This window comes from Poecilia reticulata, linkage group LG8 (genome assembly GCF_000633615.1).
Source record: "Poecilia reticulata strain Guanapo linkage group LG8, Guppy_female_1.0+MT, whole genome shotgun sequence".
In the NCBI taxonomy this organism is placed as follows: Eukaryota; Metazoa; Chordata; class Actinopteri; order Cyprinodontiformes; family Poeciliidae; genus Poecilia; species Poecilia reticulata.
Genome location: NC_024338.1, coordinates 3,001,244 through 3,027,453, shown reverse-complemented (window position 1 = coordinate 3,027,453; position 26,210 = coordinate 3,001,244). Strand labels below are relative to the sequence as shown.

General features: G+C 37.0%; 1 protein-coding gene across 1 annotated transcript in view; it reads right to left on the bottom strand.

Moving 5' to 3' along the window:
- Window positions 1-409: 409 nt before the first annotated feature.
- myo1f (myosin IF) overlaps window positions 410-26,210 on the bottom strand; it is a 30,757-nt gene continuing 4,956 nt past the window's right edge. Inside the window, exons 2-28 of the mRNA XM_008415146.2 lie at window positions 20,970-21,098; window positions 18,381-18,470; window positions 18,185-18,279; window positions 17,350-17,437; window positions 17,168-17,257; window positions 15,964-16,095; window positions 15,715-15,849; window positions 14,221-14,353; window positions 13,868-14,064; window positions 13,679-13,759; window positions 13,479-13,565; window positions 13,293-13,379; window positions 12,217-12,384; window positions 12,013-12,098; window positions 11,858-11,939; window positions 11,677-11,783; window positions 11,498-11,596; window positions 11,272-11,416; window positions 10,078-10,192; window positions 9,812-9,981; window positions 9,560-9,705; window positions 7,052-7,198; window positions 6,827-6,975; window positions 6,672-6,734; window positions 5,122-5,329; window positions 3,184-3,344; window positions 410-1,556 (exon numbers count right to left, since the gene is read on the bottom strand). Of these exons, the coding sequence (XP_008413368.1) occupies window positions 1,480-1,556; window positions 3,184-3,344; window positions 5,122-5,329; window positions 6,672-6,734; window positions 6,827-6,975; window positions 7,052-7,198; window positions 9,560-9,705; window positions 9,812-9,981; window positions 10,078-10,192; window positions 11,272-11,416; window positions 11,498-11,596; window positions 11,677-11,783; window positions 11,858-11,939; window positions 12,013-12,098; window positions 12,217-12,384; window positions 13,293-13,379; window positions 13,479-13,565; window positions 13,679-13,759; window positions 13,868-14,064; window positions 14,221-14,353; window positions 15,715-15,849; window positions 15,964-16,095; window positions 17,168-17,257; window positions 17,350-17,437; window positions 18,185-18,279; window positions 18,381-18,470; window positions 20,970-21,098 (3,267 nt within the window). The 3' untranslated portion in view covers window positions 410-1,479. The remainder of the gene's footprint in view (window positions 1,557-3,183; window positions 3,345-5,121; window positions 5,330-6,671; window positions 6,735-6,826; window positions 6,976-7,051; window positions 7,199-9,559; window positions 9,706-9,811; window positions 9,982-10,077; window positions 10,193-11,271; window positions 11,417-11,497; window positions 11,597-11,676; window positions 11,784-11,857; window positions 11,940-12,012; window positions 12,099-12,216; window positions 12,385-13,292; window positions 13,380-13,478; window positions 13,566-13,678; window positions 13,760-13,867; window positions 14,065-14,220; window positions 14,354-15,714; window positions 15,850-15,963; window positions 16,096-17,167; window positions 17,258-17,349; window positions 17,438-18,184; window positions 18,280-18,380; window positions 18,471-20,969; window positions 21,099-26,210) is intronic.

Sequence of the window (26,210 nt, the reverse complement as noted above, 5' to 3'; positions counted from 1 at the left end):
AAAAATTGCAGTTAGCTTTAGCAGTAGTTTATGCTAACTGCTTAGCAGGTTAAAAGTTAACGTTAGCTTAAGTGAACAAACAAAACTCTCCAGCACTAACATTGTAGCTATAGGCTACATTCTTGGAGGAATTTCAGTGAAGTGTGAAAAAGTGTTGCATTGTTTGATATTATACTCTGTAAAAAAGGATTAGCAAAGAAAATCTTCCTTGGAAATACAACTGAAAACAAGAAAAACACCAAACGTTGAAATAAAAGTGTTCTGCTTCCAAATATGTGATCGATGATAATGTGAGATTAACTGTCACAGTTGCTCAGTTAAACATATTTTTAACTATTTGTAGTCTTTTATTTGATTTCACTATACAGCCATATTTGTCACTTCTAAATAAAGGAATCAAACAACAAGATACTTTAAAAATACTTGACTTTAATATTTAAAAAATAATCAAACATAAAACAAAGAAATGTGTTATTGTACAAATACCGTAATTTCTGGACTATAAGCTGCTACATTTTTTCACACATGTAAAACACTGCGATGAGGTTAATATAAATGCTTTTCACCATAGAAATGCTGGACTGCTGTGTGATGAAGAGAAGAAAACAAATTTTTCCCAAGACTAAAGTGATAACGGAAAAGAGATTGAGGAAGTGTGTGTGAGGCTATTCAATACCGGCTCTGAAGAAGACGTTAGTGGTTTTAATGCACTGAAGGAAGATGAAGACAGTGATAAATTACTTTTCCTTCCTTTTTTAAGCAGCGGTGTTACAGGCACTGTTGGAAAAACCATTTACGGTTGCAATAGTCCGGAAATTACGGTATATCCGTAAATGAATTTTCTTCTGATTTGTTGCTGCAAAATCTCTTATAACTTACTGTCAATGCAATATATACCCATGGAAATAGTTTGCTTTAAGACGTTTGAAAATATATTCCTTGATGACAAAATACCAATAATTCTGACTCAAAAAACCCCAATAAAAACTAAAATTTTCCTCTAAAACGATTTGATTTGATCTGAAGCAGGTTCATTACTTGAGCGCCAAAGTATCAGTCAAGTTTATGTTTTTGTTGTAAAGCTCGTTTACTGCATGGAGGCAACAGCAGATTTCTTTTTGTTCAGTTCATTTTCAGCTGAAGCCCGGAGTTATTCTGGAAGATAAAGTCAAAGATCCAGTTGCCGGACCATTCAGAGCGGGATCGTTTGACTTAAAGGAGGTGAAACCGGACCAGCTCATTGTCGTCCTGTTTTAATAATCATGATGACGCCTCCTGTCTTGTCTTCATACCTTATGCTGCCACAGGTAATTAGCCAGGGCTCAAATGTCAGCAAAATGTCACCCTTACACTAGATCCTCCATGCAACTTTGAATAACTCTCAGGCTGGTTTTTTTTTGTAAGCAAACAAGGTCTGCTGCCAGGGACAAAACACGCCTTGTTCTTGTTAAACACAAGAATGTCCATGAAAAGTCCTTATCAAATCTTCTCCACATAATTACCGGGGAAGAGACCTTCCCTTCCTCGAATCCTGCCGGTCCACCAGCCTGATGGATCTGCAGAGAAAAAACAAAAAACGGCGTCAATGTTCAAGCATTTAAGCTACCTGAGTGAAGTTGGCCCTCCATTTTTCTTCAAATTAAACTAAATTGGTGTCAAAGGTTGTGCTATCTTTGTGCTGCAACAATATCGTTATGCCGCTGAGGTCATCAAGGGTCAACCAGCCAGGCTACATTTACACAATCAAGCAAATTTGGTGTCAATCAGCTGTGCTATGTTTGTGCTGCAAAATATCTTTGTTTGTGCTGCTATTATTTGAAATATATTAATAAGTGCTTCCAGGGGTCATCAAAGGTCAACCAGCCAGTAGACATTTACAAAATCAAGCAAATTTGTTGTCTGTCAACTATGCTACAAATATTTTAGCAGCACAAACGTAGCATAATTAATGTCTATCAATTTTGTTGGACTTTGTTAGGGTGGGAGGGGAAGAACAGGTTAACCTCTGGAAACTTTAAAAAAAATAAATCTTAAAATTATAACCGCAGCACAAACCATTTTTTTGCTGCGGCACCACATTTTGTTTAATTTTGTAAATGTGGGCTGGCCTTGTTGACCATTGATGACATCTGGAAACATTTATTAATATTTTTAAAATGATAGCCTCTAGAGGTGTGCCGATCGATCGGCCACCGATCATAATCGGCTGATTTCCGTGAAAAAGTGCATGATCGGTGATCGCCAATCACGGTCTCTTGTTGCCGATACCGATCACCTGCATCTCATTTCGCAGCCTGCCTGTGCAGCTGGTCTCCTCTTTCCTTCACTCTGCGCAAACGCGCAGCAACAAATCCTAAGCGATGTGGAACTATAACGCACTGAGTGAATGGGGACGTTTGCGTGTTGCAGCGGAAAATTGAAGCACGTCAAAATGCATCAACACAACGAAGCTAAGACGACATAAAAACAATGCCATACTTGATGGAGTTTGGCTACATCGAGGCTCACAGCAGTAAAAAAGACATATGGAGGATCAGATAGCAGGTAAAGCAGCGCACAGCTATTTGACAGACGGAGCGCCACTACTGCTCCACCTGGTAGTGACTCTCACACCGAACCTCTGCTTAAAGCTGTAGCATCTAACCTAAAAAAATACATTTTACATACGTATTAAAACTTTTGTTGTCCTAACATGAGACAGATAATCTCTAAAAAATAATCAATCTCCTCCCTGCTCTGCATAATTACTCCGCTCAGTCAGTCAGAAACAGCCAATCAGAACTAGCAGTAATCAGCTAGCCGTCATGCTGTCAGGAAGTTTTCATTCAGTAACTCAGGATTGTTTATTGTAATGGATCCTGTATTTGCCTATGAATGTTAAGTTTTATACTTGAATTTTTTTGGCAATGTTGAGAGATTTTATTTTGGCTCTTTGCCATTATTTAACCCTTTTTCCACAAAATGTAACCGGTAATGTTTATGATAAAAAAATAATAATAATAATTACGTGATCGGTATCGGTGATCGGTATCGGCAGGAAAACACCTGATCAGCACATCTCTAATAGCAGCAGAAAACAAACACTGGTGCTGCGCAAACATAGCACAAATGTTTTGTTTAATTTGAAGAAAGTATAAGGGGAGTCTTCACTCAGGAATTACTTTAATCTGATTGGCCACATACCTTCTTTGACGAGGTCGAACACTTCGTTAGCCTCGAAGCTGATCTCGTCCGTGTCCTGTCCGATGTACTGATACAAGGCCCGGCAGCGCGGACCCTGAGGTCGCGGCTGAGGCTTCGGGGCAGGAGGCGGTCGATGGCTGATGCTCCTTTTCCTCTGCTTCCTATCATAAAACAAGAACAAACCAGTAAAGGGATGTAAATAATGCACACAAAGAAAAACAATGGCTAATAAACAAAAGATGTAATGAGCTAAATAAAGCTAGGCATAGAAAAAGTACAAAATTGTGTATTTATGATGTTGGTTGGAATTMAAAAAAAAACAAAAACCTTATTGATCCCAAAGGGAAATTAAACATCAAATTCTACAGAGTTATTGTAGATGGTGAAAAGGACTTTATAGAAAGTAAAAAGTATTTCTGGCCACAAGTGGGTAGTAACTAATTAGATTTGTTAGAGTAAGTTTAAAAAAAAGTACTTCTAGCTGCAGTTTTACTACATCATACTTTTCACCTGAATTTTAGTAGTATTCTGAAGTAGCAGAACGTTTTGCTTCTCTGCCCATCTCTGCTGTTTATGCAATATGGAGCCAATGATGACATAGAAAGTAAAGATATGTACTGCTGCTGGAACTTGGGTTGCTAGGCGACGAGTGGGTTGCTAGGTGATGGGTTCCATTAATCTCCTTGTTTTTATTATGTGTACCATTCTAGTTTTCTGTCCCATAGAAAGTATTCCTGGTCTAATGCTTCCTTGTTGAGTCTTCTTATAGGTTGTAGCATTTAATGGAGCTAAATGTGTTTATTATTTTTGTTTACTCCCGATTATGTTTTTTGTAGCTTCCTCTTTTTTCTTTCTCAAAGTAAGTACTTCCTTGTTTAGACAGGGAACTTTTTACCACAAGCTATTTATAATTAATTTGGATATTACACCAACTTTAACACGTCACTCTTAAAACAAATTTGATTCTGATTGAATTCTACAGATTCATATCACTGGACTGTAATACTAAATATATGGAACTGAATTTAATTAAAAGTAAGTAACCAACATATAAACCTAATAAACTGGTGGTGTCCCTTCAAAGGGGCTAAAACATTTTGTCACCAGTTTGTTCTAGATTGGTATGATGGATTATTAAGGCCAGACTAAGAGATTTATTTTTTCAAATTACGACAATATTATCATAATATTACCAGAATAAAGTCATAATACTAGCAGAATAAAGATGGAATGTTAACAGAAGAAAGTCGTAAAATTAAGAGAGAAAAGTTTCGGTGTGGAGATGTGACACGACCAGCTCGTCAAGTCCGTGTGCTTCTTTAACGCAACTGTTGGCACAATATTTTAAAATCCCTGTTACTGATTATAATTTGTTGATCATGTGTTAAAAGATTAAGCATTTCCTTCTTTTTAAAACCGATACAAAAGTATAAGTTCATAAGATGCTCAAGATTTTTCATTTTATTTTTAATTTATGTTTTTGTGGAGGAATTTTCATAAAATTCCCACTTCATTCTTCTGATATTCTACCTTATTCTGGTTATATTATAACTTTAATCTTGTGACATAAAAACTTTATCCTTATTATTTTGACTTTGTTGTCATGTTATTATCATGTTTATTCTCATATTATTATGATTTTTATCTTATATGACTTTATTCCCGTAATAATATGACTTTATTCTTGGTGCCCGTCAGTCATTTTTAGAAATATGTATATATACATATTTGTACTGTCGATACTTCATCTGCGAAGGACAGATAGCTTTATAAACTGCCACTTTTTGTTGTGTTACACCTCATGGCGGCAAACAGGCCTCACCTTAACAAGTCCTAACAACCCGTTGCAACGTGTTAGCACTGATTTTACTCAGAGCTGCACCCATCCTCCCAAAGCACCTTTTGTTCTTCTGCGTCTCACTAGCTGGCCTCTCTTACCCTGACATGCCTTGGTCAGGCACGTTGAGGAAGTCCAGGTTTCCCTGGTTGTGCTGGTTCGGGGCCGGGGCCCGGCGGCTCCGTTGGGAGTCCAGTTTGGGAAGCGGCGCGTTGGGAGGCCGGGGTTGTTTGTGTGGGGAGGAATATGTGATATCTGCTTGGTGGTTGGGGTGGGCTCTAGAAAACTTGGCTCCGCCATTGGCATGTGCTAGAAAAAATAAAGGTAAGAAGACATGTTTTCCTCTTAAAGGTTAGAGAACTAAACTTACAGAAGTCCTGAAGCTTTAAACATAAAGTTTAATACTCCAGACTTTTTTTGTTGCAGCTTAGAGCTTAGTCACAACTGACAACAATAACAAATATTCAAGGCAATTGTTTACGATATTTGTTGTGATTTATAATGCACTGAATTGAATTTAATTGGTTCTACAAATTCAGCTCATCTTGTGTAAGCCCCATTCCTGCCTGGATTACCACATAAGACAAAAATTAAAAAAATAAAAATTTTAAGACCCAAAAGCTGTCCTACTGAAAGGAATCTCCATTTGTGGGGCTCATTCTGCATGAATCCTCCTGATGATACTCCAATCCAAAACAGTGATACCACGGTCACTGCAGCACACACTGGTGGAACCAGTTCATTTTTATCACTTTACTTTTAATAACGACCATTTTCTAGATCCTATATGCTTTTAAATGGAAACTTTGGTCATTTGGTTGCTTTGAGAGGAGCAACCATAACCAGAACGTTTGTTATGTTTTATTAGAGTTTGCATACTCTAATAAAACATATTAGAGTTTTATTAGAGTATGCAAAATATTTCAAGGTAATATTTTATTACCTGGTAATAAAATATTATTTTATTACATTTCAAAGGTCGATTTTATTACATCATTACATATTGCAGTGTTATAGGGTGGCTTACATGTGGAGTTCTAATGATTGTCTCCCCAAGGCCAGAACAAAACTTTTTTTTATCTTTGTTTTTTTTCATGTTTTTAAAGTTACATTTTTGAGTTTTCATTAGTTGTGAGATACATTCACCAAAAATAAAAACATGAAATGTATCAATCAGTGAACAAATTTCACTTTTTAAATTAACTCATTAAAAAAAATGCCAATTTTTTGTTTGTATATTTTTTTATATTTCACAGAAAAAAAAGATGGAGCTCCAATTTAAAAATATTATGTTAACTGAGTGAAGTTTGTTAGACCTAATTTATTTACATTTGTTTAACCTGACAACTTAATAAACTTAATAAATTTGGATAGACTTAATATCATCACTTGTGACCTATTAATGCAATATATTTAAGTAGGATTACTTTTTGTTTCTTTTCAGTGCAACTTTAAGAGCCATTTCAAATTGAGCTCTAACTTTTATGAATTTGAAATGCAATCTGAAGAACTCGTGCTGCTTAAAACTGTTAGAAAAATAAACGATAGTTCAGCTATTGTGCCAGGTATTAGTAAATTAAGTCAAAATGCAAAAACATAAGTCAAAGTAAATGCAAATGAGAACATAAATTCAGGTTAAGGAGAGTCACACCTCTGTTGGATATGTGGTTTCTCCCTCCTCCTCGAACATCTATACCAGACTTCCTGGTTGGCTCTAAAGACAGAATTACATATTAAAACATCTGAACATAGAATGATATGATTAAGTTTTCTGCAAAGATACTTTAATTATTTGTTTTGACTCACTGGAGGACTTGGGCAGACCATCTCCGACAGAAATGGTGAGAGTCTTCCCTCCCGGTTTGAGCTGAGCCAAATCTCCTTGACCTCTTTGAAAAACTACCACCCTGGAGGTTCCTCCGCCCCAGCCCTCCTTCTTCACTTTGAACTCCAGTCTGAAACACAGAAAATCTGCATCAGATCCTTTTATTTCTGCCTTATCAGGCCTCTGAACCCTTTCTGTTGTTCTACCTGTCAGAAAAGGAGATGGTCATCTTTCTCTGGGTCACTTCCTCATAGCGTTTAGAGAGCAAACTGAGAAACTCCGTCTTAAAGTTGGACTCCAGCAGACTGTCATACTGGGCCTCGTGCAGAATGAAGAAATCATCTTGTCTGGAACTGAAAAGAGGAAAAGTGAGCTTTGAAACTTCTGCCCTAAGATTAAGAAAAGAAAAAGGAAGCAGTACTTCTTAGAAACAGAAATAAGATCAAATTAGAAATCAATGTATCATCATATGAAATTATTCTGTATTCATAGAACCATAGAAACTTCCAGTCGGTTCCTTAACTTTTTTTCTTATTACTAAAACATAATAAATAAAAAAATGAAGCTTTATTCCAGCACTGATGGCAGGTGTTATGCAGCATATGCTCATCAGTTTAATTTATTGCTGTTTTTATGGTATATTGTAAAATAACGACTGTTTAGCTGCTTCCTTCTGATGAGATTTAGCCTCAGTTTAAATGTGGAAACAGATGTCAAGGGGGAGTTTCTGCATTTAAGTCTGACTATCAATTTGTTCTGTACAATATATAAAGTAACATGCTGTACCCAATAAACCACTGCATATCTGCATGAGAGCCTACACAACATTGTAAAAAAAACTGAGCCAGCATTTGATGCCGTGGGATAGTGCAGTTAAAAATGATGCAAGATGAGCAGGACAAATTATATACCAAACAATATTTACCAGGAGTTAAGTCCCAAATCTTCCTATTTTACTAACATGTCATTTTTTTCTGCAATATTAATGTCTTGGAGCGGCCAAGGACTTGAAGCTGAGAGAATCTGTGAGCTAAAAGATTAGAGTGATAGTAAGTAGGCCTTCTGACCTCAAAGACTAGAGCACAGAACCAAAAATAAGTCCTAAAAACACCAGCGGAAACGAGCAAAAATACTGCTCAGCAATTCTGAGAAGAGTTTGATTACTGTAACACCTAGTACTGGGTTGCTACCTAAAAGGTTAGTGGCACTGATATTAAAGAACTAATCATAAACAATAAATCTGCTAACAATAAAGCACCGACATTGGAGCTAATGCTAAAGTGCTAACTTCAATTTGAATTGCCCTTGAAAGACTGCAAACCTCAAGCACGAAATAAATTTTGACATTATAATATACATTTTGTAGCACTCTTAGATACTGTATTTATGTTCATATCTTGCCCTCTACTGTCCGTGTTTTAATTTCCATGTTTTGTGTTTAATAAGTAAAGTTATTGGGGTGAAATAAGAGAGAAAAAAAATACAAGAGGAAAAGGAAGTGCTGCGTAATTTTAACTCACTTCAAAATAAGAGCATGAATAGAAAGGTTAAAGAATTCTTAACGGTCGTAACCGAAACTTCGACAGATGTAGAACTTCAATCAACTAAAAGTTTACTAAACAGACAGGCAAATTATCAGTTTAGAAATTATCTGGAAAGAAAATATTGAATGTGCTAAACTTACAAGGCTTGAGAAATTGTGCAAAATCCAGTAGTTTACCCTTCTGTTGGCCCAGTTAGAGAAAACAGATGAGTCGCAATTGATGAGGTGGGCTGCTTCAGCTACCATTGCTAACAACAGTGACTTAGGGATGCAACATTACTCAGCTAACATTATTTTGGTTTGAGTTGCAGAAACTCAGTTTAAGTGTGCAAAAACAAAACTGCACCCTAATATAAATAAACTGTACAAAATGGGGAACACAATAAAAGCACTGCAGAGACTTTTTGCATGTGACTGGACTTAATGATTCATTTTCTCATGACACGTTTGGTCATGTAAAAACAAATGTTAAGCAACAAACAAACCAATGAGGCAAGGTAAGAAGCAGCGTGGCATCTGCTCAATATGCAAAGTATTAAGATGTTTAACATTTTACAGACCAAAAAAACGTTTTATTAATAATATAGAGTTTTTAACTAAGGAGAGGTAATCTAACTACTGGTATAAATCAAAATACATTGATGCAAAGCAGTTCTTTTGCTCAATTTGTGTTGCTTTTTCACATCTATTTCTGCAAAATTACATTTTGTATTGATTAGGAATGTGCAATTCACTGTCCATTATCAAAATGGCTAATAAAATATAGGCTTAAAAAGTGTGATAATGTATAAAATTATTCAGCAGTATTAAAGCTGAGCACCTTAAAGATATTCTAAAAAATATGCTATCTGTAACCTGCACGTTTCAGATAAATATATTTAATTTAAATCTTATCCTATTCTTTTGTCTCAGTATTATTTTTATTGTTTTATGATCTCAACAGTGTTGCTAATGTTTGTTGCTTACTGTAAAAGTGTGGTGTTTAATCTCCCCACCAGGTCGGTATTATTAATAAGAATTTCTTCTCAATAACTCCTGGTTAAATAAAAAATTAACAGAAGAATTTGCTGGTAAATGCAACATTAGCATGAACATTGTTTCAAAGACAGCCATCTTTGAACTCTGGTGCAGAAACATCTGCATTTATTCATCATAAAAGTGTGAAGCCTACCTGAGGGAGACACCGGTGATGTTTGCAAACTCCATTTTACGTTTCAACACCTCCTTAATCTGCCCTTTTTCAGGCCCTTTCTTCACCTTCTCTAGACCAATCAGATAGATCCCCTTAGGGGTCAAGATCAAGTCTCTCTTGATGGACTGTGCGAGATAAAAAAGAAGAACTGACAACCGTGTATTGCAAGAAAGGGGAAGGATAAGAGTGAACACAAGCTTTTGTGTTTTGATCCCCATTTGTAACACGCACCTTGAACCTGCGGTCGAACTTTGTGACCGAATCAGCAAAGTCGACGCGCTCCCTCTTCGCCAGGAACTGCCGAAGCTCAGGTCTTTGCTCCAGGCCGAGGTAGTCGCCAACAAAGTTCCTGTTGATGCTGTTTTTCCTTCGCTCCTTCGAGTTGTACAGGATGTCTGAGGCTGCGTGTCAAGAAGAAGTGAGGACACGTTTAAAAAACAGAAGTCAGGCTGTGTGAAAAGCAGTATGGAGAAACTCATGCTGTCGGCGCTGCTCACCCTCCTCCCTCATCTGTTCGTACTTCTTCCTGGCGTTGTACCGTCTCCAGGCTTTCTGAATGGTTCTGGCAAAGGTGTCGAACTTCCTTTCTCTCATCTCCTCAAGAAGAAACAGCTGAAGAAGAAAAGGAATGTGATAATGTTAAATATAAAGCAATTTTATTTATTTAGTATCACTTAGCATCATCTGTGGGGAAAACTTATTGACTAATCTAGACAAAGGAGGAACCTAAAGTAGTAGAAAATGTACACCCCATAAAAACAGCAACATTTGCCCAGTTATTGGACTAGTGGGAGCAAGACGAGGTCGACTCCTCGGATCGAGGTTCAGCCCAATCCCGCAGTGGGAAATGCAGGTCAGAAAGACGTTTCTCACTGGTTCTGACTCTCTCATGTGTCATTCAGTGGTTACTTTCACACTGCAGGCAGATGTGACCCAAATGTGCTTTTTYCCCCCCAAATGCAACCCATATTTGACCTTAAATGACCAATTAAAATCTTTTCCCCCAAAATAATGCCATCTGAGCCACTTCCATATGCATATGGAATCAATCAATCTGATTGATTGATTCCATATGATGCACTAAATCTGAAACGGATCCAATAGTTTTCAAAGCTTCTACAGTCTGAACGGTCATGTTATATTTTGTCCGTGCGTCATAATTTTGCACCAGTTGTGAATCTGGATGTAAATAATGGCTAAAAATTATTGTAAACTTTTGAAAGAAGTCTGTCATTAAATGCTTACATCACAATCACACCACTCTTGACTTTGACCAGGAGAAAAGGCATTTGCTACTAGGTGTGTTTTCTTTTTATTAGCTTCCTTTATGTCTTTATGATATTGTGTCATGTTGGCTCTCATTTATGAAAGACTTTAAAACCAATCCATAAATGCCTCCATCCATTATTACTTCTGTAAGCAATGCACTGCTTGTGTGACGTCGATGTTCTTCTGCACATGCGGGCCGCTTTGGGGACATAAATTGATCACACTGAAGTCTGACTGAGGTCTGGTTTAGTTAGGAGCATGAACAAAAACAAAAAAAACAAAAAAATCTGCAAAAAATTGGAATTGAGCATCAAGACCTGTCATGTGAACATAATCTAAGAATCTAAGTTGGCTCTTTTTGTTCATACATTAAGCCAAATAACATACGACAAATCACCAACTGCACACAAAAATCTCAGTACCGATTCTGGGTTCTTGACAAAGACTTTTGTGCGTCCCATCTGATACTGGTCTGTGTCCATGTTGACAGACCGGAGGAGGTGGAGGACCCCCTGCTGCTCTGGTCCCCTCCAACTCGGCCATGTTTCAGCCGTAAGGATGGCATACCTGGAGCCAAAACGCACCCAAAACCATCTCAGTTTTCTTTCAGAACAAACGCATTTAAACACGAATCATCATAAAACTCACCTGTGCAGAAATTTAGTGAAGAGTCGGCGGTAAGCAAATCCAGCTCTTCTCACACGAATGTTTTCCCTCAGACCGAGGTATTCCACTTGATGCTTAACCCTGAAAACAGTCAGGAAATCCCTGTTAACGAGGAATAATCTCCTGCTGGATGTTTGCTTCGCCACAGTGTGCATGCAGACCTGCTCTCCTCCCAGTCTTTCGGCCTTTTCGTCTCATTTGGTTTAATACAGCGGATATAGTGTGGTGTGCATTTCATCAGAGTGCTCACGAGCTCATTCGCTTGTCTCTGTTGGAAGCATCAACAGGTTTTTAATACGTTAAACATGGAAAATGTATTTACTTATTTATATATTGACTTACTTTGATCTTTGAGCTGGCTGTGGTCGGCCGTCCTTTCTTTTCCGTGTTGAGGTTTTCAGGGAACAAGCTGCAGATGAAGTTACTAAAGCAAGAAATTAGATTTTTATTAATTTTAACAAGAAGAATTGATCTTTGTTATTGCTCAAAATGCTTACAATTCACTGCTTTGCATGAGCTCTATGAGGTCAGGGAAGAGGACATCTCGATTTCTCTCACAGAATCCGTTGATATCATACGACACCTGAGGAGAAATTAAACTTCACCTGTGATTCCCACATTATTGTTCCTGCTGGTGTGATTAACATCTTAAACATCAACTTAAAAACTGGAATTTCTGCACCAGATGAGTTGAGTCTGACCTTCCCAGCATAATGATGGATAACAAATCCAGAGTTCCAGCTGTTGAAATGTTCGTGGTTTCCCACAGCGGCCTGCAGCTTCTGCAGCAGCGTGCCGTCTGCGCCCTCGCCCTTGGCGTGCATCGTGGCGCAGACGTCGTCCAGGACGCTCATGATGCCAGGAGGGCTCTGCAGGCAAGACGCACAACTTTACCAGTTTAAAGGTTTCCATAAAACAGCTTAAAAAAACATGATTTTACTCTATGGGAAACTGATGTTTAAACAAAAAAAAAAAAAAAGAACAGTTTTAATGCAGGTTTTATTCCACGCAGCAACAACAAAAGAACCCTTACTCATCTTATTTTAAGCTTAATTCGGTTCTGAACCTTCATTGTTTGTTTCAGTTTCAATTATTTTAAACTTAATTATTGTTTTGTCTGAATTAAACATATTGAATTGTATGCTCTTTTGTCTTTCCCATTTTGAATAATGACTAACTAAAATGGGCCTCGCTGTAATGCAAAGCTATGAATTATCTGAGCAACATCCATTCATCCATTTTCTTTACACCCTTGTCCCTTGGTGGGGTCTGGAGGGGTGCTGGTGCCCATCTCCAGCTAACGTTCTGGGCGAGAGGTGGGGTTCACCCTGGACAGGTCGCCAGTCTGTCGCAGGGCAACACAGAGACACACAACCATGCACACCTAGGGGCAATTTGGAGAGGCCAATTAACCTGACAGTCATATTTTTGAACTGTGGGAGGAAACCGGAGAACCCGGAGAAAACCCACACATACACAGGGAGAACATGCAAGAAAGACCGGGACTGGGAATCGAACCCAGAACCTTCTTGCTGCAAGGCAACAGCTCTACCAACTGCGCCACTGTGCAGCCCTATGTGAACAACATAAATACATAAAACATTTTACAAAAGTGCTTTAGTTACACTGATTTTAGAGGAAATCTACAAATAAAGGTTGGATGTTTCAAATTCCTTATGTGTGAGATTGTGCACAAATAAAACACATTTTTAGGGCTTTTATACATCTTTACCAAGGGTGTCAATATTTTTTCATTTATGTAAAATATTTGTCTTACCAGTTTATTTTCAATGAGGTCGCACACAATCTTGTTGTTAAAATACTCGATGGGGGTCCATTTAATGCCTTCCTGAACATATTCTTCCTGAAGAAATAAATCAAAAGAAAGCATTTTTAATAAAACAGGAGATTTGGGACAACTGAGGTTAGTGAAAAAAACATTAAAAAAACATTTTGCGTTTACCTGCTCAGCCTTTAAAGTGAGTTCAATAAAGATCTGCTGCAGCTTCTCATTGACAAAGTTTATACAAAACTGCTCAAACCCATTTTTCTGCAGAGGAAAACACATCACAATCCATTTTAAATCACTAAATGAAGCCACCACTTTATGTTTTATTGCCTGTCTATAAATGTTATGCATCTGTAAGCAGTGAAAACACTAACCTGAAATATCTCAAAGCCATAAATGTCGAGCACACCGATGCTGAACTCTTCATAAGGTTTCTGGATGGCTTTATTTATGGCCTAAAGTACACAGAGCGCAGTCAGAGGGACATAAAACTACTCTCTGCTGTCCAAAATGTGTTTAATTTAGCCTGTTGTAGCTATAAATGGACGGCATGACATGCTAACCTCTACAAGGTAGTCAAAGAGACGTGCGTAAAGGGCTTTGGCTAAGGCGTCACGCGTGTAGGTTGCTTGCTCCTGGTTGAGTGTTACGTTGATGGACTCGGACTTCCCGCCCCACTTGGAGTCCATCTTTCGACTGGTCAACTTGTCCTGCAGCCTGGTGGGGTCAATTCCCAGCAGGTAGGCAGGAAAAGCAAGCACTGACGCAAACAAAAACAACCACAAAACACATCAGTTATAAAAAATAAAAAAAAATCTTCAAAGATAAGGCAAAGGCACGAACATATATAATTATTATTATGTGTATTGTATCAAAAATGGTTAATGAGCGTGTAACAGCTCAGTGTTATACTCACAGTCTGTGCTTTCCACCTCGCTCTGGTTTCCGGCCTCGATGAAGCTGATGTTGCCCAGATGGAGGATACCTGCTGTGATCTGCAGCACTTGAGCCTGGATGTCACTGGGGATGCCGATAACCTGCATGGCTTCCTGCAAATGAGCAGCAGCTCAGTGGTGAACACAGATAATAATAATGCTAAAAATAACAATAACTTCATTAATAAGGCGCTTTCATACATTTACAGGGAAACAATTATTATTATTTTAATTTGCACATTTATTTTGTCACCTGGAACAACAGTTTTGTCTACTCTGATTATGAAACTTCTACATAACACTACATGTTGCCTAATTTAAAGAAAAAAACAACAAAAAAACAGTAATTATTTGACATTATTTCACTTATAATACCGAAAATGTCTCATTCCACTGGCAGATTGTTTAATTTATAACTAATATTACTTTCTCACCAATATTAAGGGTGAGAAAGTTGTTTTATATACTTAAAACAAGCTCCTATATCTTGCTGAAAAGTTACTTTTAAGTTACTTTTGTCTCATTTCAAGTGAACTAAGATACTTAAACGTGAAACTAAACCAAAATATTTAGTAAGATTTAGCTGTTTTTTTTCCTCAGTGTTTTTAATTCCTGAAACATGGGCACTTAAACGAGTCAAGTATCTTACTCCTATTGCAGCCTGTCTCAGACTGTGGTTCCCGGACCACGGGAGGTCCGCGGGTGCCCCCTAGTGGTCGGTGAGGTACTGCATGTAAATTAGCTTACCAAAAGATTGTGGTTAAAAGTAATAATGGKTAAGTGACGTAAAACCAGGTCACGCCAACAGTGATTATTATTTTAATTTAATTTAAAATGATTTATTGGTGAATAAATACAATAGATAGATACTACAGAAGAGGATTAGGGACCTGGAAAATATTATTTAGACTTTAATCTCATAATTCTGAGATTAAAGTCAGTTCTTTTTTTGTTTTTGTTTGTTTTGTTTTGTGGCCTTAATCCTCTTCCGTCAAATACAATTGATGGAAATGAGTGAATACTTTTTATATGTAATGAAGATAATTTTTGTTTCTGCCAAAGCAACTTAAATCTATTTTTATTTACTTTTAAGTCACAAATAGCCCTAAAATGACATTGATGGAAATAACACTTGTAGTGAAGAACTTGTTTTTGTATTTCCATGTTTTTGATATTATTGGAAAACCTACAATCAAGACTTTAAGAATTTGTAAATAACTCAAAGCGCCCTCGACTTGTTCATGGCCAGTTGCATTTATAAAACAGAACCACTTCTCATTAGAATAGTACTTTAACTTCAGGGTGGGTATATTTAGATGTTGTGTTATTGCGGGGACACCTTCACGTTACGTGATCTGTGAGTGTTTGTTAAATGGACCTCTGCACAGTTTCTGCTCGTTATCTTTGTCTTCAGTGATGTGACACATTTTACCAGATATTCCACAGGAGTGTTTGTGGTTTTCATGAGTAAATACCATCGTCTCAGAGAAGTCTTTGCTGTCGTTGGTCCCGTCAACCTTGTAGGTCCCAGACTGGTTGAGGTAGTAGTAGTAGTCTGGAGTCATGAGGCCCAGGCTTTCTTTCTGCTGTGCGTTGGCGCCCTCTATCAACTGGAAGCAGACGGTGCAGGAAAATGGTCAAGCATGTAACTTGTTCTTTGTTGCAAATATATTATCAGAGTTTAAATTGGCTGCTGTTTTGCACTGTGCTGTTTCGCCTCTGACCTGGTAGTAAATGTGGAAGTTCCTCTCACTCTCATTCTGGCTCACCACCCTCGACTTCTCCAGCAGGAAGTTAGAGATTTTGCCACCATCTGGTTCCCCACCTCTGCTGAACTGAATCTCAAAGTATTTTCCCTGGTAAACACAAAATCAGTCGTTACACATATTGTTTTGTGTCGCTGGGATCGGAAATGCACCAAGCTCTGCAGCAGAAACAGAAATCTGCTTTTTTTTTTTTTTTTAAATATTATGAGCGAGAACGCTAAGTGCATGCATGAAGCTGCAGTGACCCATAAACAGACTTTATGATGCTTCACTGAGGCTTACAGGAAATTTCACAAGCTAAAGCTGCACATGTGGAAGTTGATGTGGTTTAATGGTGTGAAATTAGCGCATTAGCATTAGTGGTGAGAAAGAAGTGAGTCAAGTCGAGGGGATTTAAAGAAAAAAATCCCCTCAACACAACCTAGAGGCGTACCTCTAGGTTGTGTACTGGGGCCACTATTCTTTCCAAATGTCTTTCTTTGTCAAATTCAAGCATTTTAAGCATTTAATAAAATTTTTATCACTGCCATGCAGACAATCCTTGTGTTGGAGACAAGGATTTTTAGCGTTTTGTAACCAGAAATCTTAACAACTGGCATTCCAGGCTTAAATAAATATACAGTTTGTGCAGCAGCTCCACATGTATTTCAGGGAATTATTATTTACAGAAATGAAACCGAATCAAGATCAATCCGGTTTTAGTTTGGTATGTTTGAAGCCAGGCTACGTTCTGCAGGCATTAAACCAATTAATGTTCTGCGTATAGCTAAAGCTAATGCTAAAGCTAACTGAACCAACATTACTTGTGTTGTTTTGAACGTCTCTGTATTTTGGGGCTGCAGAAAAACAAACTTCTTTAAAAAGTTCTTAAAGTGTTTCTTTCACATAAAAAAATACAATTGTTTAAAAAAGTATGCATAAATTTTTTTTTAAATAAAAACATGCAAATAAATTCAACAAAATAAAATATTTTAAATAATATAAAAAATATGTTCTGTAAATATAAAAAGACCCCATGAAGCAGAATGTATTAAACTGATAAAACTAATCACATAAGTACAATTTTGAAGCATTAAATATTTTGAAGAAATGTGAGGAAATACATGCGACTTCCTGGCTCGTCTTGTGTCAGGTGATGTTTGAGAAATAAAAGCTCACTTACAAAACGACTGGAGTTGTTGTTTCGGACCGTCTTGGCATTTCCAAACGCCTCCAGCAGAGGATTGGACTGTAGGATGATGTCTTTTACGTGCTGTGACGCATAAACACCGGTTATTTAGAAACAATTACTAAGATTTAATTTGAATCAAACATAAAACACATGTTGTTTGTTCCTGTTTCTACCTGCACTTTGGATCCACCTCCAGACACTTTGGAAATGTAACCCATGATGTATTTGGCAGCCACCGTCTTTCCAGCTCCGCTCTCCCCGCTAGAACAAAGACACAACTTTTAAGTTATTCATGTAATTTACTTTTATTAAAGTCATCTGAATCAGTTGGGGTTAAAGTTAATATCTTCTTTGACATTTAATGAGTGAATTTCAGATTCATCTGGTTAGTCTTTTTCTGTAATTATCCAAAATTGCAGGTCATATTTTAGCCCATCTCCCCATGGCGTACCTCTAGGTTGTGTACTGGGGCCACTATTCTTTCGAAATGTCTTTCTTTGTCAAATTCAAGCATTTTAGGCATTTAATATAATTTTTATCACTGCCGTGCAGACAATATATGAGAGATCTCTTAAAGCCTCAGCCACATTTTTAATATAAAAAACAGCATGGAAAAAAATAATTTACCTAAATGAAGAAAATACCTCAAATCCTTGAATGTTGGATTATTTCTTTGCTGCTTTAGCCGTCTATGCTACATCTACAACCAGGAACCTTGCTTCGTGTTTTCACCAAAGTATTACTTTCGGTAATAAACTGATGCTTTTCCAATAAATGCATCAGTTTATGATGTCTTCTCAGCTATTTTAATTGCTTAAACAGATTATAATCAGCTTTAAAAAGCAGCAAAAGCCTGATTTATTTCAAATTATTTAAAACGTTTTACCAGGTTTTCTGATTTAAAGTCTTGAAAGCTGCTAAATGAAGTCAGTTTTACTTACTTAATTCAACAGAAAAGAGGAATTGACATTGAAAACGATATCAGTTTGAGAAAACTTGGGTTTTCACCTGATGATAACGCACTGATTCTCGCCGTCGATCATCATGTTTCTGTACATGTTATCTGCCAAGGCGTAGATGTGTGGCGGGTTTTCATACTGGGCCTGCAGAGAGACAGAAACTGGGGTAAAGAGTAGCAGGAAGAGGCACTGCACCACAAACACCACAGGTCTGCAGAAGTTCATGTGAAGACGTCTTCACTCACGGCGCCTTGGTAGAGTTCAATCTCTCTGTCAGTGAAGTAGGGCATCTGTTTAAACGGGTTCACCGAAATCAACACAGGGCCAATGTACGTCTGAGGCGCAGAGTCAAGGAAAGCTCAAAAACACGGTTGTGTCTAGCAAAATTCTTGGTGCAGAATGAACCGTAGTCCTATTTTTAAAAAATTAAATATACCTTGAGTTATTTTCTTTTAAAGAAAGTCACAAACATACCCAGATATTTTTGGGTATATCTGGGTATGTTAGATATACCCAAAAATATATTCACTCGCATTCATTCGCATGCGAGTGAATCAGAATAAAAGTGGAATATTTAATCCTCCCATTTTGTCCTGCGCCTACACTCTCACAATGAAAAATATCTTTATTTTATCTGACATTTTCCTTCTCTGAAGGAAAAGATAATTAACATAATCACTCTAATTTTAATGCTGCAAAGTACACAGCAAAGTATAATAATAATAACAACAATAATGCATTTTATTTGTCAGCGCCTTTCAAAACACCCAAGGACACTGTTCAACATTGAAAACACAAATTAAACGGTAAGAAAATGGATATGAAAACATAAAATAACTAAAAAAATAAAGTGAGAAGGCTAACTTGAACAGAGAGTCAATATTACGGATGTCAGAATATATGAAAAATAACGTAATGCACTTTTATCTTGTTAATTTTTTGTTTTGGTAAAAAAAAAAAAATCCCATAAATAAATGAAAGAGTCTAGTAGCACAATGTAAGTCAAAGTTGCCAGCTAATATTTTGTGGCTTGTAAAGCAAATTTATCTCAATTGCATCTGCAGTTTCTATCTGATGACCATCAGACATGTGCAAGAGACACAAGCTGAGCGACACAATAAAGTCAAATAGAAAAACGATATTTAGTCAGGCTGTCAGTAACTTCGTCTGAGTCAGACCAGATCGCCTAAAAGTTTCCTCTTCAAATTACAGATTTTGATCTGGGGATAATTAGGATAAGCTGATTCTTAGTAATGAAAAATAACAGGGAAAAAACTGGACAGTTAGACGTATTTCTGTGAATAATGTCAGCGTAATTAACTCTTGCAAAAAAAAAAAAACAAGTCGCTTCCGTTTGTTTTTTTCTCATGCATGTGGAAGAAATGTGAATTAGAGAAGCACCGATCCACTTTCAGTATCGGCTGATACCGATCCGATTCAGATAAACTGTGCTGAATTACTTAAAACTTAAATGTATTTTCTAACTCTGCACCAGTACCAATAGCTTCAAAATCTTGGTTAAGTATGCAAAAACAATTCAAATTTAATTTATTCTATCAGTGCAATGAGGACTACAAGAGCCAATATAAAATAAATAATAAAGAAAGACAAAAGCAACAAGTCGACTATTTTGGTCAAATTTGTGACAAATAAACTGCAACAAACTTTCTTTCAAAGGATTCAGGAAGAATTTCTAATAAATATAATGTAACATAAATAAAGCACACAATTAGACTGAATCGACACCGATACAGATGTTAATATTGGATCTGTGTATTTTTCCTTTGATCGTGTGAACTTTTGATTTATGTTATTCCTTTTTTTTTTTTTTTACATTTTACTGAATTTTAAATGCATATCTAAAGTGATCTAACGTGTGATTTGAATCTCAGAGCTATTCTTCTTATATTATACAGAAACATGGATGTTTGCAGTCAGCTGACAGGCTGTAGGTGGGGGAAACCATCAAGTGAAGTCATGCCGTCATTCTTGGATGATCTCAGTGTTTCCTGAACGCTTGCAGCTCTGACCATAACAGGTCATAAAATCAACTCGCTTCCTGGTAGCTAAAAAAGTCCAGACATCAAACCTGTCGAGGAATAAACAAATATACACCAATTCTCTGCCTTCAAAGTGAAACTGACGATTGATTTAGTAGCAGAGGAAGATGCCTGAGTGTTTGTATTTCATGTAAATGAGCTAAACTCATTTGAGATCCCCAGCTTTGATAAAACTCAGTGTTTACGTGGTAAATGGCATCAAATTGAGACAAAAAAAAAGTTTTTTACTCTTAGAGAAGAAGCTTCATCATAGACTTTGAGGAAACGGCCTTGCTGATTTCCCAACAGCACGGTTAGTTAAGCAAAAAGAGTAAAAACTTAAACACGCAAACATGCAAACTGTTTCTAAAAAGTTTTAAATTCGTCCCATCAGGCTAAAAAGAAAACCTAATCAAAACAGCTTTTACCTGAGATTTAAACGACTATCCATAATTATAAATAATAGATACAAATCATACAAATCTGATTGAACGTGAATAAAGTTCGACATTTCTTTTGGTTGCTTTTTCATTGTTAGCATAAAGTTTAGCTGTGCTTTGAGAAGACGGAAGTGAGTCTACTGACAGTAAGGAGGAAGAGCGAATCTCTTGTTTTTATGACCATATATGTTTAACCGTTGGGCTGTTTATGCTTGAGAGCAGAGTGATGCATCAAATCCAAGTTTATTTCTATTAAATAATCATCAATCTGATGAGTCATTTAACTTATCTAAGCTTCATTTAGTAAAGCTAAAACTCTGATAATCTGGTAATTATCTGACCGCTTGCAGGATACAAAAATGTAATCGTCCATGTATCTCTTCTTGAGGTTTTCCACGATGGCGTCCTCTGTGATCTTGGACAGCAGGACCATGTYGTCCACGCCGCTCTGCTTGACATTCTGACTCTGCCAGTGGTACTTCGCCTGAAACACAGAAATTTAATTAATTAATTAATTTAGAAAAAACACTTTTTTTTATTAAACAAAGAGCATCTTTAAAATTATTCTAAATGAGTAAGTGGAAAGACCCCTCTGAAAATCAGCTTTTTTCATGTTTCCTCTGATATTTTTGATCATCTTTGGAAGGCCTCAAATTAAAAAATATTTTTCTAATTAAAAAATAACTTGACAGTGTAAATGAAAATGTGTCCCTGGTTAATTGGGTGAGGTCAGTTTTCTAGAAATAATTATTTGGTTTGACAGTATTAAGTTATAACAACTCACAAATGAAGATTAAACTATCAGAACTTTTAAAAAAACAATGTTTAGACAAATTTTCTCTTGATTAACTTTGATTTCTTTTATTTAATTTCAGCAGGCGAACCTTCGTGTTCAAGTTAAATCTTCTTCAAATGTTTTAGAAAAGCAACACAAATTAAACTCTTGTGCTTTGCTGACAGCCGGAGTCTGTCTCATGTGTCGAAACAGTTTGTTCTTCAGTTTCTGGTCAACAATTACCAAAACCTTTAAAGGAAACGCTTTATTATATCTGCCCAATTCTAACAGCAGACAGAGGATCCTGTTTCTTCATTTCCTTATTTGTTAACCATAAAAGGTTAAAACCTGTCACAATGTTTACCACCTAAAAGTTTCAGAACAAGAAATAAATCTGAATATCCACCAAACATAACCGGAGCCAAAAGGAGTATGAAAGAACATTTTTGGTACCATGATTTCTGGACTACAAGACGCTTTGAAAACTGCGGCTCAGACGATGATAAAATATAGATTTTTACCGATGGGTTTCCAAAAGCTGAACTTCATGAAGAGGATGGCACAAGCTCAAAAACTATTATTATACGCGATAAGAGCGACAATGAAAGAGAGACTGAGGAAGTGTCTATGAGGCTGATCGACTGTGATACTGAAGAAGACAACTTTAGTGGTTTTAGTAGCAGGAAAGATGAAGATAGCAATCATTAAAAGTAATTCTATTTCATTAAAAGTTCACATTTATGTCAGTGGATGCGACTTATATAATGTCCCCTCTTTCGTTTAATAAGGAAATTAACTCCTTATTGAACTCCAATTAACCACAATAATTTGTTTCAGTTTACACCTCCCTAACATCTGACCACTGCCAGATCTGAAGAAAATTCACTCAAATACAACCTGTCTGTTGATCTGTAAAATGTGCCCTCAGCTAAAGAATATATGAGAATCAAAGTTAATGGGTGTTTTCACACCTAATAGTGTGGTATACTAGGTTCAATTGAGGACCAAAAGTGCAACATTTGTTACATTTTCAGCTGGGAAGGTTTGCTTTCACTCTACACTGCGTCAAACAATCCAAGCTAATTGAAACCTCTGTTCTTCCCCTCGCCTGTGGTGGCGCTGCACCAAAAACCACTGAAGCAAACGACATGCGAACCTCAGAAGAAGATACCAGCGCGACTTCCATCTTCAGAAAATGCAAACAAAGCATCAGATTTACCTGTTGTAGGACTTCTCTCTTATTTTTGCTAAAATACAACGAGACATTTGTCCCAGTAGCCCTTGATTCAAGCGTGCTCGTGTTTGTTTTGGTTTTATTTACCCAGAATGCCCTGCGCTACCGTCGGCTTCCTGCTTTTGGGGTGGTTTCCGGTCCACTTGTATACACATATGAAATAGAAATGCGTCAGTTTGTTTTTTTGCTTTTTTTTTGGTCTGATTGCACATTCACACCTCCCTAAAACGGACCGGACTTTCTAGGCGCAGGGCATTCTGGGTAAATACACCCAAAACAAATGCTTGTGTCTAGATGATTAAATGGCTTGTGTTTTTTTAAGTCAACACAAAATAAAAATCCTACACCACTAGAATCTGACGCTATTGTTTATATTTTGTGTAAATGTAAACAATACATTTACAACAATAGTGGAGGGAATTGTGAAGGGAAAAAAAACTGTCATGAAGTTTTGCTTATGTTGTCTTTTGAGTGATTTTTGGTGCAGCGCCACCACAGGCGAAGAGGGGAATAGGTCTTTCAAAGGGAGTGTGAAAGTGAACCACACCAGCTGATAATATAATAATTATTTCAATTTTGATCCGTAATCGAACCGAGTTTATCACCCTTAGAGTCAGTGTTCCTGATTCATCAATAAAAGAGAGACTGGGCAAAAATACCATCAATGGGAGAGTTACAAACTGACCAAAGAGCAGAGGCTGATTCCTGAAGCCATTATGATAATATTCTGTGAACTGACGAAAAAAAATCTGAACAATTTGATGTGTGTGTCCTGGTATAAAACCATTAGAAAAAGAAGCATCAGACCCACCGCAGACATTGTGGTAGTGTGAAAGTCTGGAGCTGCAACAGCAAGTTCAGTCCAGAACGGCTCAAAAATAACAGTTCACACGTTTTGGATCAGCCTCATCAAGGTTTTCACAGAAACCCAATTGAGACGCTTTGGATATAACATTAAACTTGTTCATGCTTGAAAATCCTCTGAATTATAAAGGATTTTCTGTAAAACTGTACAGTTTTACAGAACTGTACAACAGTGGCCCACTGTTTTACAGTGGCCCACTGTAAAACAGTGGGCCAAAATTCATCTAAGGTTTAGTAAAACACTACTACAGATCTGGAGGGGAATTACCTTTTCAATTAGGGACAGGTTTGAAAAACCTTTTCCAACCTTTAGAGAAAAAAGAGTTTCGTAATTCGTCAAGTTATGTTTGTTTGATGATCTGAAACATTTAAATGTGACAAAAGACCAAAATTATGTGGGGGGTTGCAGTTTCACAGCAGTAAAAAAAATAAGCAGGCAGGAAGATTAGGAGGTTAATAAGTGGAAATTAAGGTCATTATTATTAATGACCTGAAAAAACTTAATTTGAAAAAGTTTAGTTTCAAGTCGTAAATTGTAAAAAGATTTAAAAAGCACTTTTAAAGCTAATTATATGAAATCCTGACATTTACGACTGCTTTTTACAACCACTGTTGAAGAAAGTATGAATAACAAATTCTGACATAGTTTGATAAACATCATTAGATGATGCAGATCAGCACTAAACGCCTGTTTGGCATCTTCACAGACATTTGTTGAAAGCAAAACTAGTTGTGGTTATTGTTGCAGGAAACTGAGGTTGGCTGCCAGGCAACAGGCTAAAGAAACCCTAAACAGGTTTTTTTTTTACTTGGACATTGTTGAAAATAAACGCCACAATTGTCCAACCGCAGCTTTTACTCTGAAACCTTTTAAATAATCTGAGGTGCCATCTTCTAATCCATCTGACCTGGTGTTTGACACCTTACATTCACATGAACCTTTGCTTTTCCCCAAAAGAAGCTGGTCTGTTTGATGTGTGAAGCTACTCAGGGTTTGTCGCTGGCAAAATGTGGTCTGTGGTCAGAGACAGAGTCTGACGTTGACATGCAAGAAGCTCCCTGCTGTGGTGTTTCATCATCAGAGTGATGAGAGAAAGAAGTTCAGACATTTACTCACATTTTAAATCTTTAAAGCAAGATCATAGGGTAATTTTAATAAAAGACGAGCACTTCTTGTTTTAAATATCATGCACATGCACAGCTCAGGCATAATCAGTCTGCTTCATTACATTTTCTTACATAGCAACACAGGAAATGTTAAGAACAGTCACTCAGTTTGTATTTTTAAATTTAAAAATCCCATGATACACGGAAATCACACTTAAAGAATGCTTTTGAATTGAAGCCAACTGTTACTGCTTGTTGTCTAAATACAACAAAGATTTCTCAGTAAATTTGAAAATGTTTCTTCTGTGCATCGCTTATAAACAGGGGAGATTTGGGACATAAAGCTCTGAGCCCGCTGCACTGAACCCCGCTGAAAACTTCCTGGTTATTCCACCAAATGTTGATTTCTGAGTTAAAACATTAGTACTGTTGTTTCTAAATGAATATAAATGTGTTTGTTTTTTTTGCATTATTTGAGGTCTGAAAGCACTGCATCTTTTTTTTAATAATTTTTGACCATTTCTCATTTTCTGCAAATAAAAAGGTTTTTTTTGCTTGTAATTTCAGACATGTTGTCAGTAGTTCATAGAATAAAAGAACAATGTCCATTTTACTCAAACATATACCTATGAAGAATAAAATCGGAGAAACTGATTATATCAAGTGGTTTCTTAATTTTTTCCAGAGCTGTAGGTAACATGGCTCTCTGCTCAGGGCAGCATTACTGGGGGCTTAAAGAAACAACAAATTATAGGTTTGGTTTATATCAAACCTAACCAAAACTAGTGCCAAACTACTTTTCTGCATCATGTAAGCACTAAATATGTGACTGCGCACTGCACACGTTTAAGATGGCGTCTGATTCAACAAGTCAGTGCGAAATTTCACTGCATTTTGTAGGTTCTTTGTTTATCTGCTTGCTTGTTTGTTTGTTTTAAAGACTTAAAGTGTCTTCTAATCAACCTTAAAAAACTACAATACTTCAAATTCAAAAGTACTTTCTTGATTCCAAATGGAAATTAAATGTTGCTGTAACTCGAAAGACTTTACTGGTTATCTGTGTCATTTTGTTGTGGTTTGAATTAGCTTCATCTCTTTATTTTTATGTTTTATATATATTAGTACTGAAACTTGATGATGATGATTCTTCAGGGTTATTGTAATCTGAGATGGCTGTCGGCAAGAAAGATCTCCTGTAGCCGTCTGTATTCCAGTGAATTTGAAGAAGCCTCTGACTGAAGACACTGTTTTTCTTCAGTTCGAAAGAACAAGCCTGAGCTCCCACCTGCACTGCTTGCGTCAAAGGAGAGAGAGGTCTTCTCCTCAAAGTTTGCCTTCACGCCCACCACCACTCTAGTTTCCTGCCTCCCAAAGAAAAACAAGAATGTAGTTCTTCTGAGCACACTGCACAAAGACGGCGACATTAGTCATCGTGAGGACAGGAAGCCAATCATCATCCTGGAATACAACCGCAACAAAGGAGGTGTGGACAACCTAGACAAGGTGATTGGAACATATAGCTGCAGAAGAATGACCGCCCGCTGGCCCCTGGTCATCTTCCACAACATCATTGATGTGTCCTCCTACAATGCCTTTGTGATTTGGAGAGACATCAA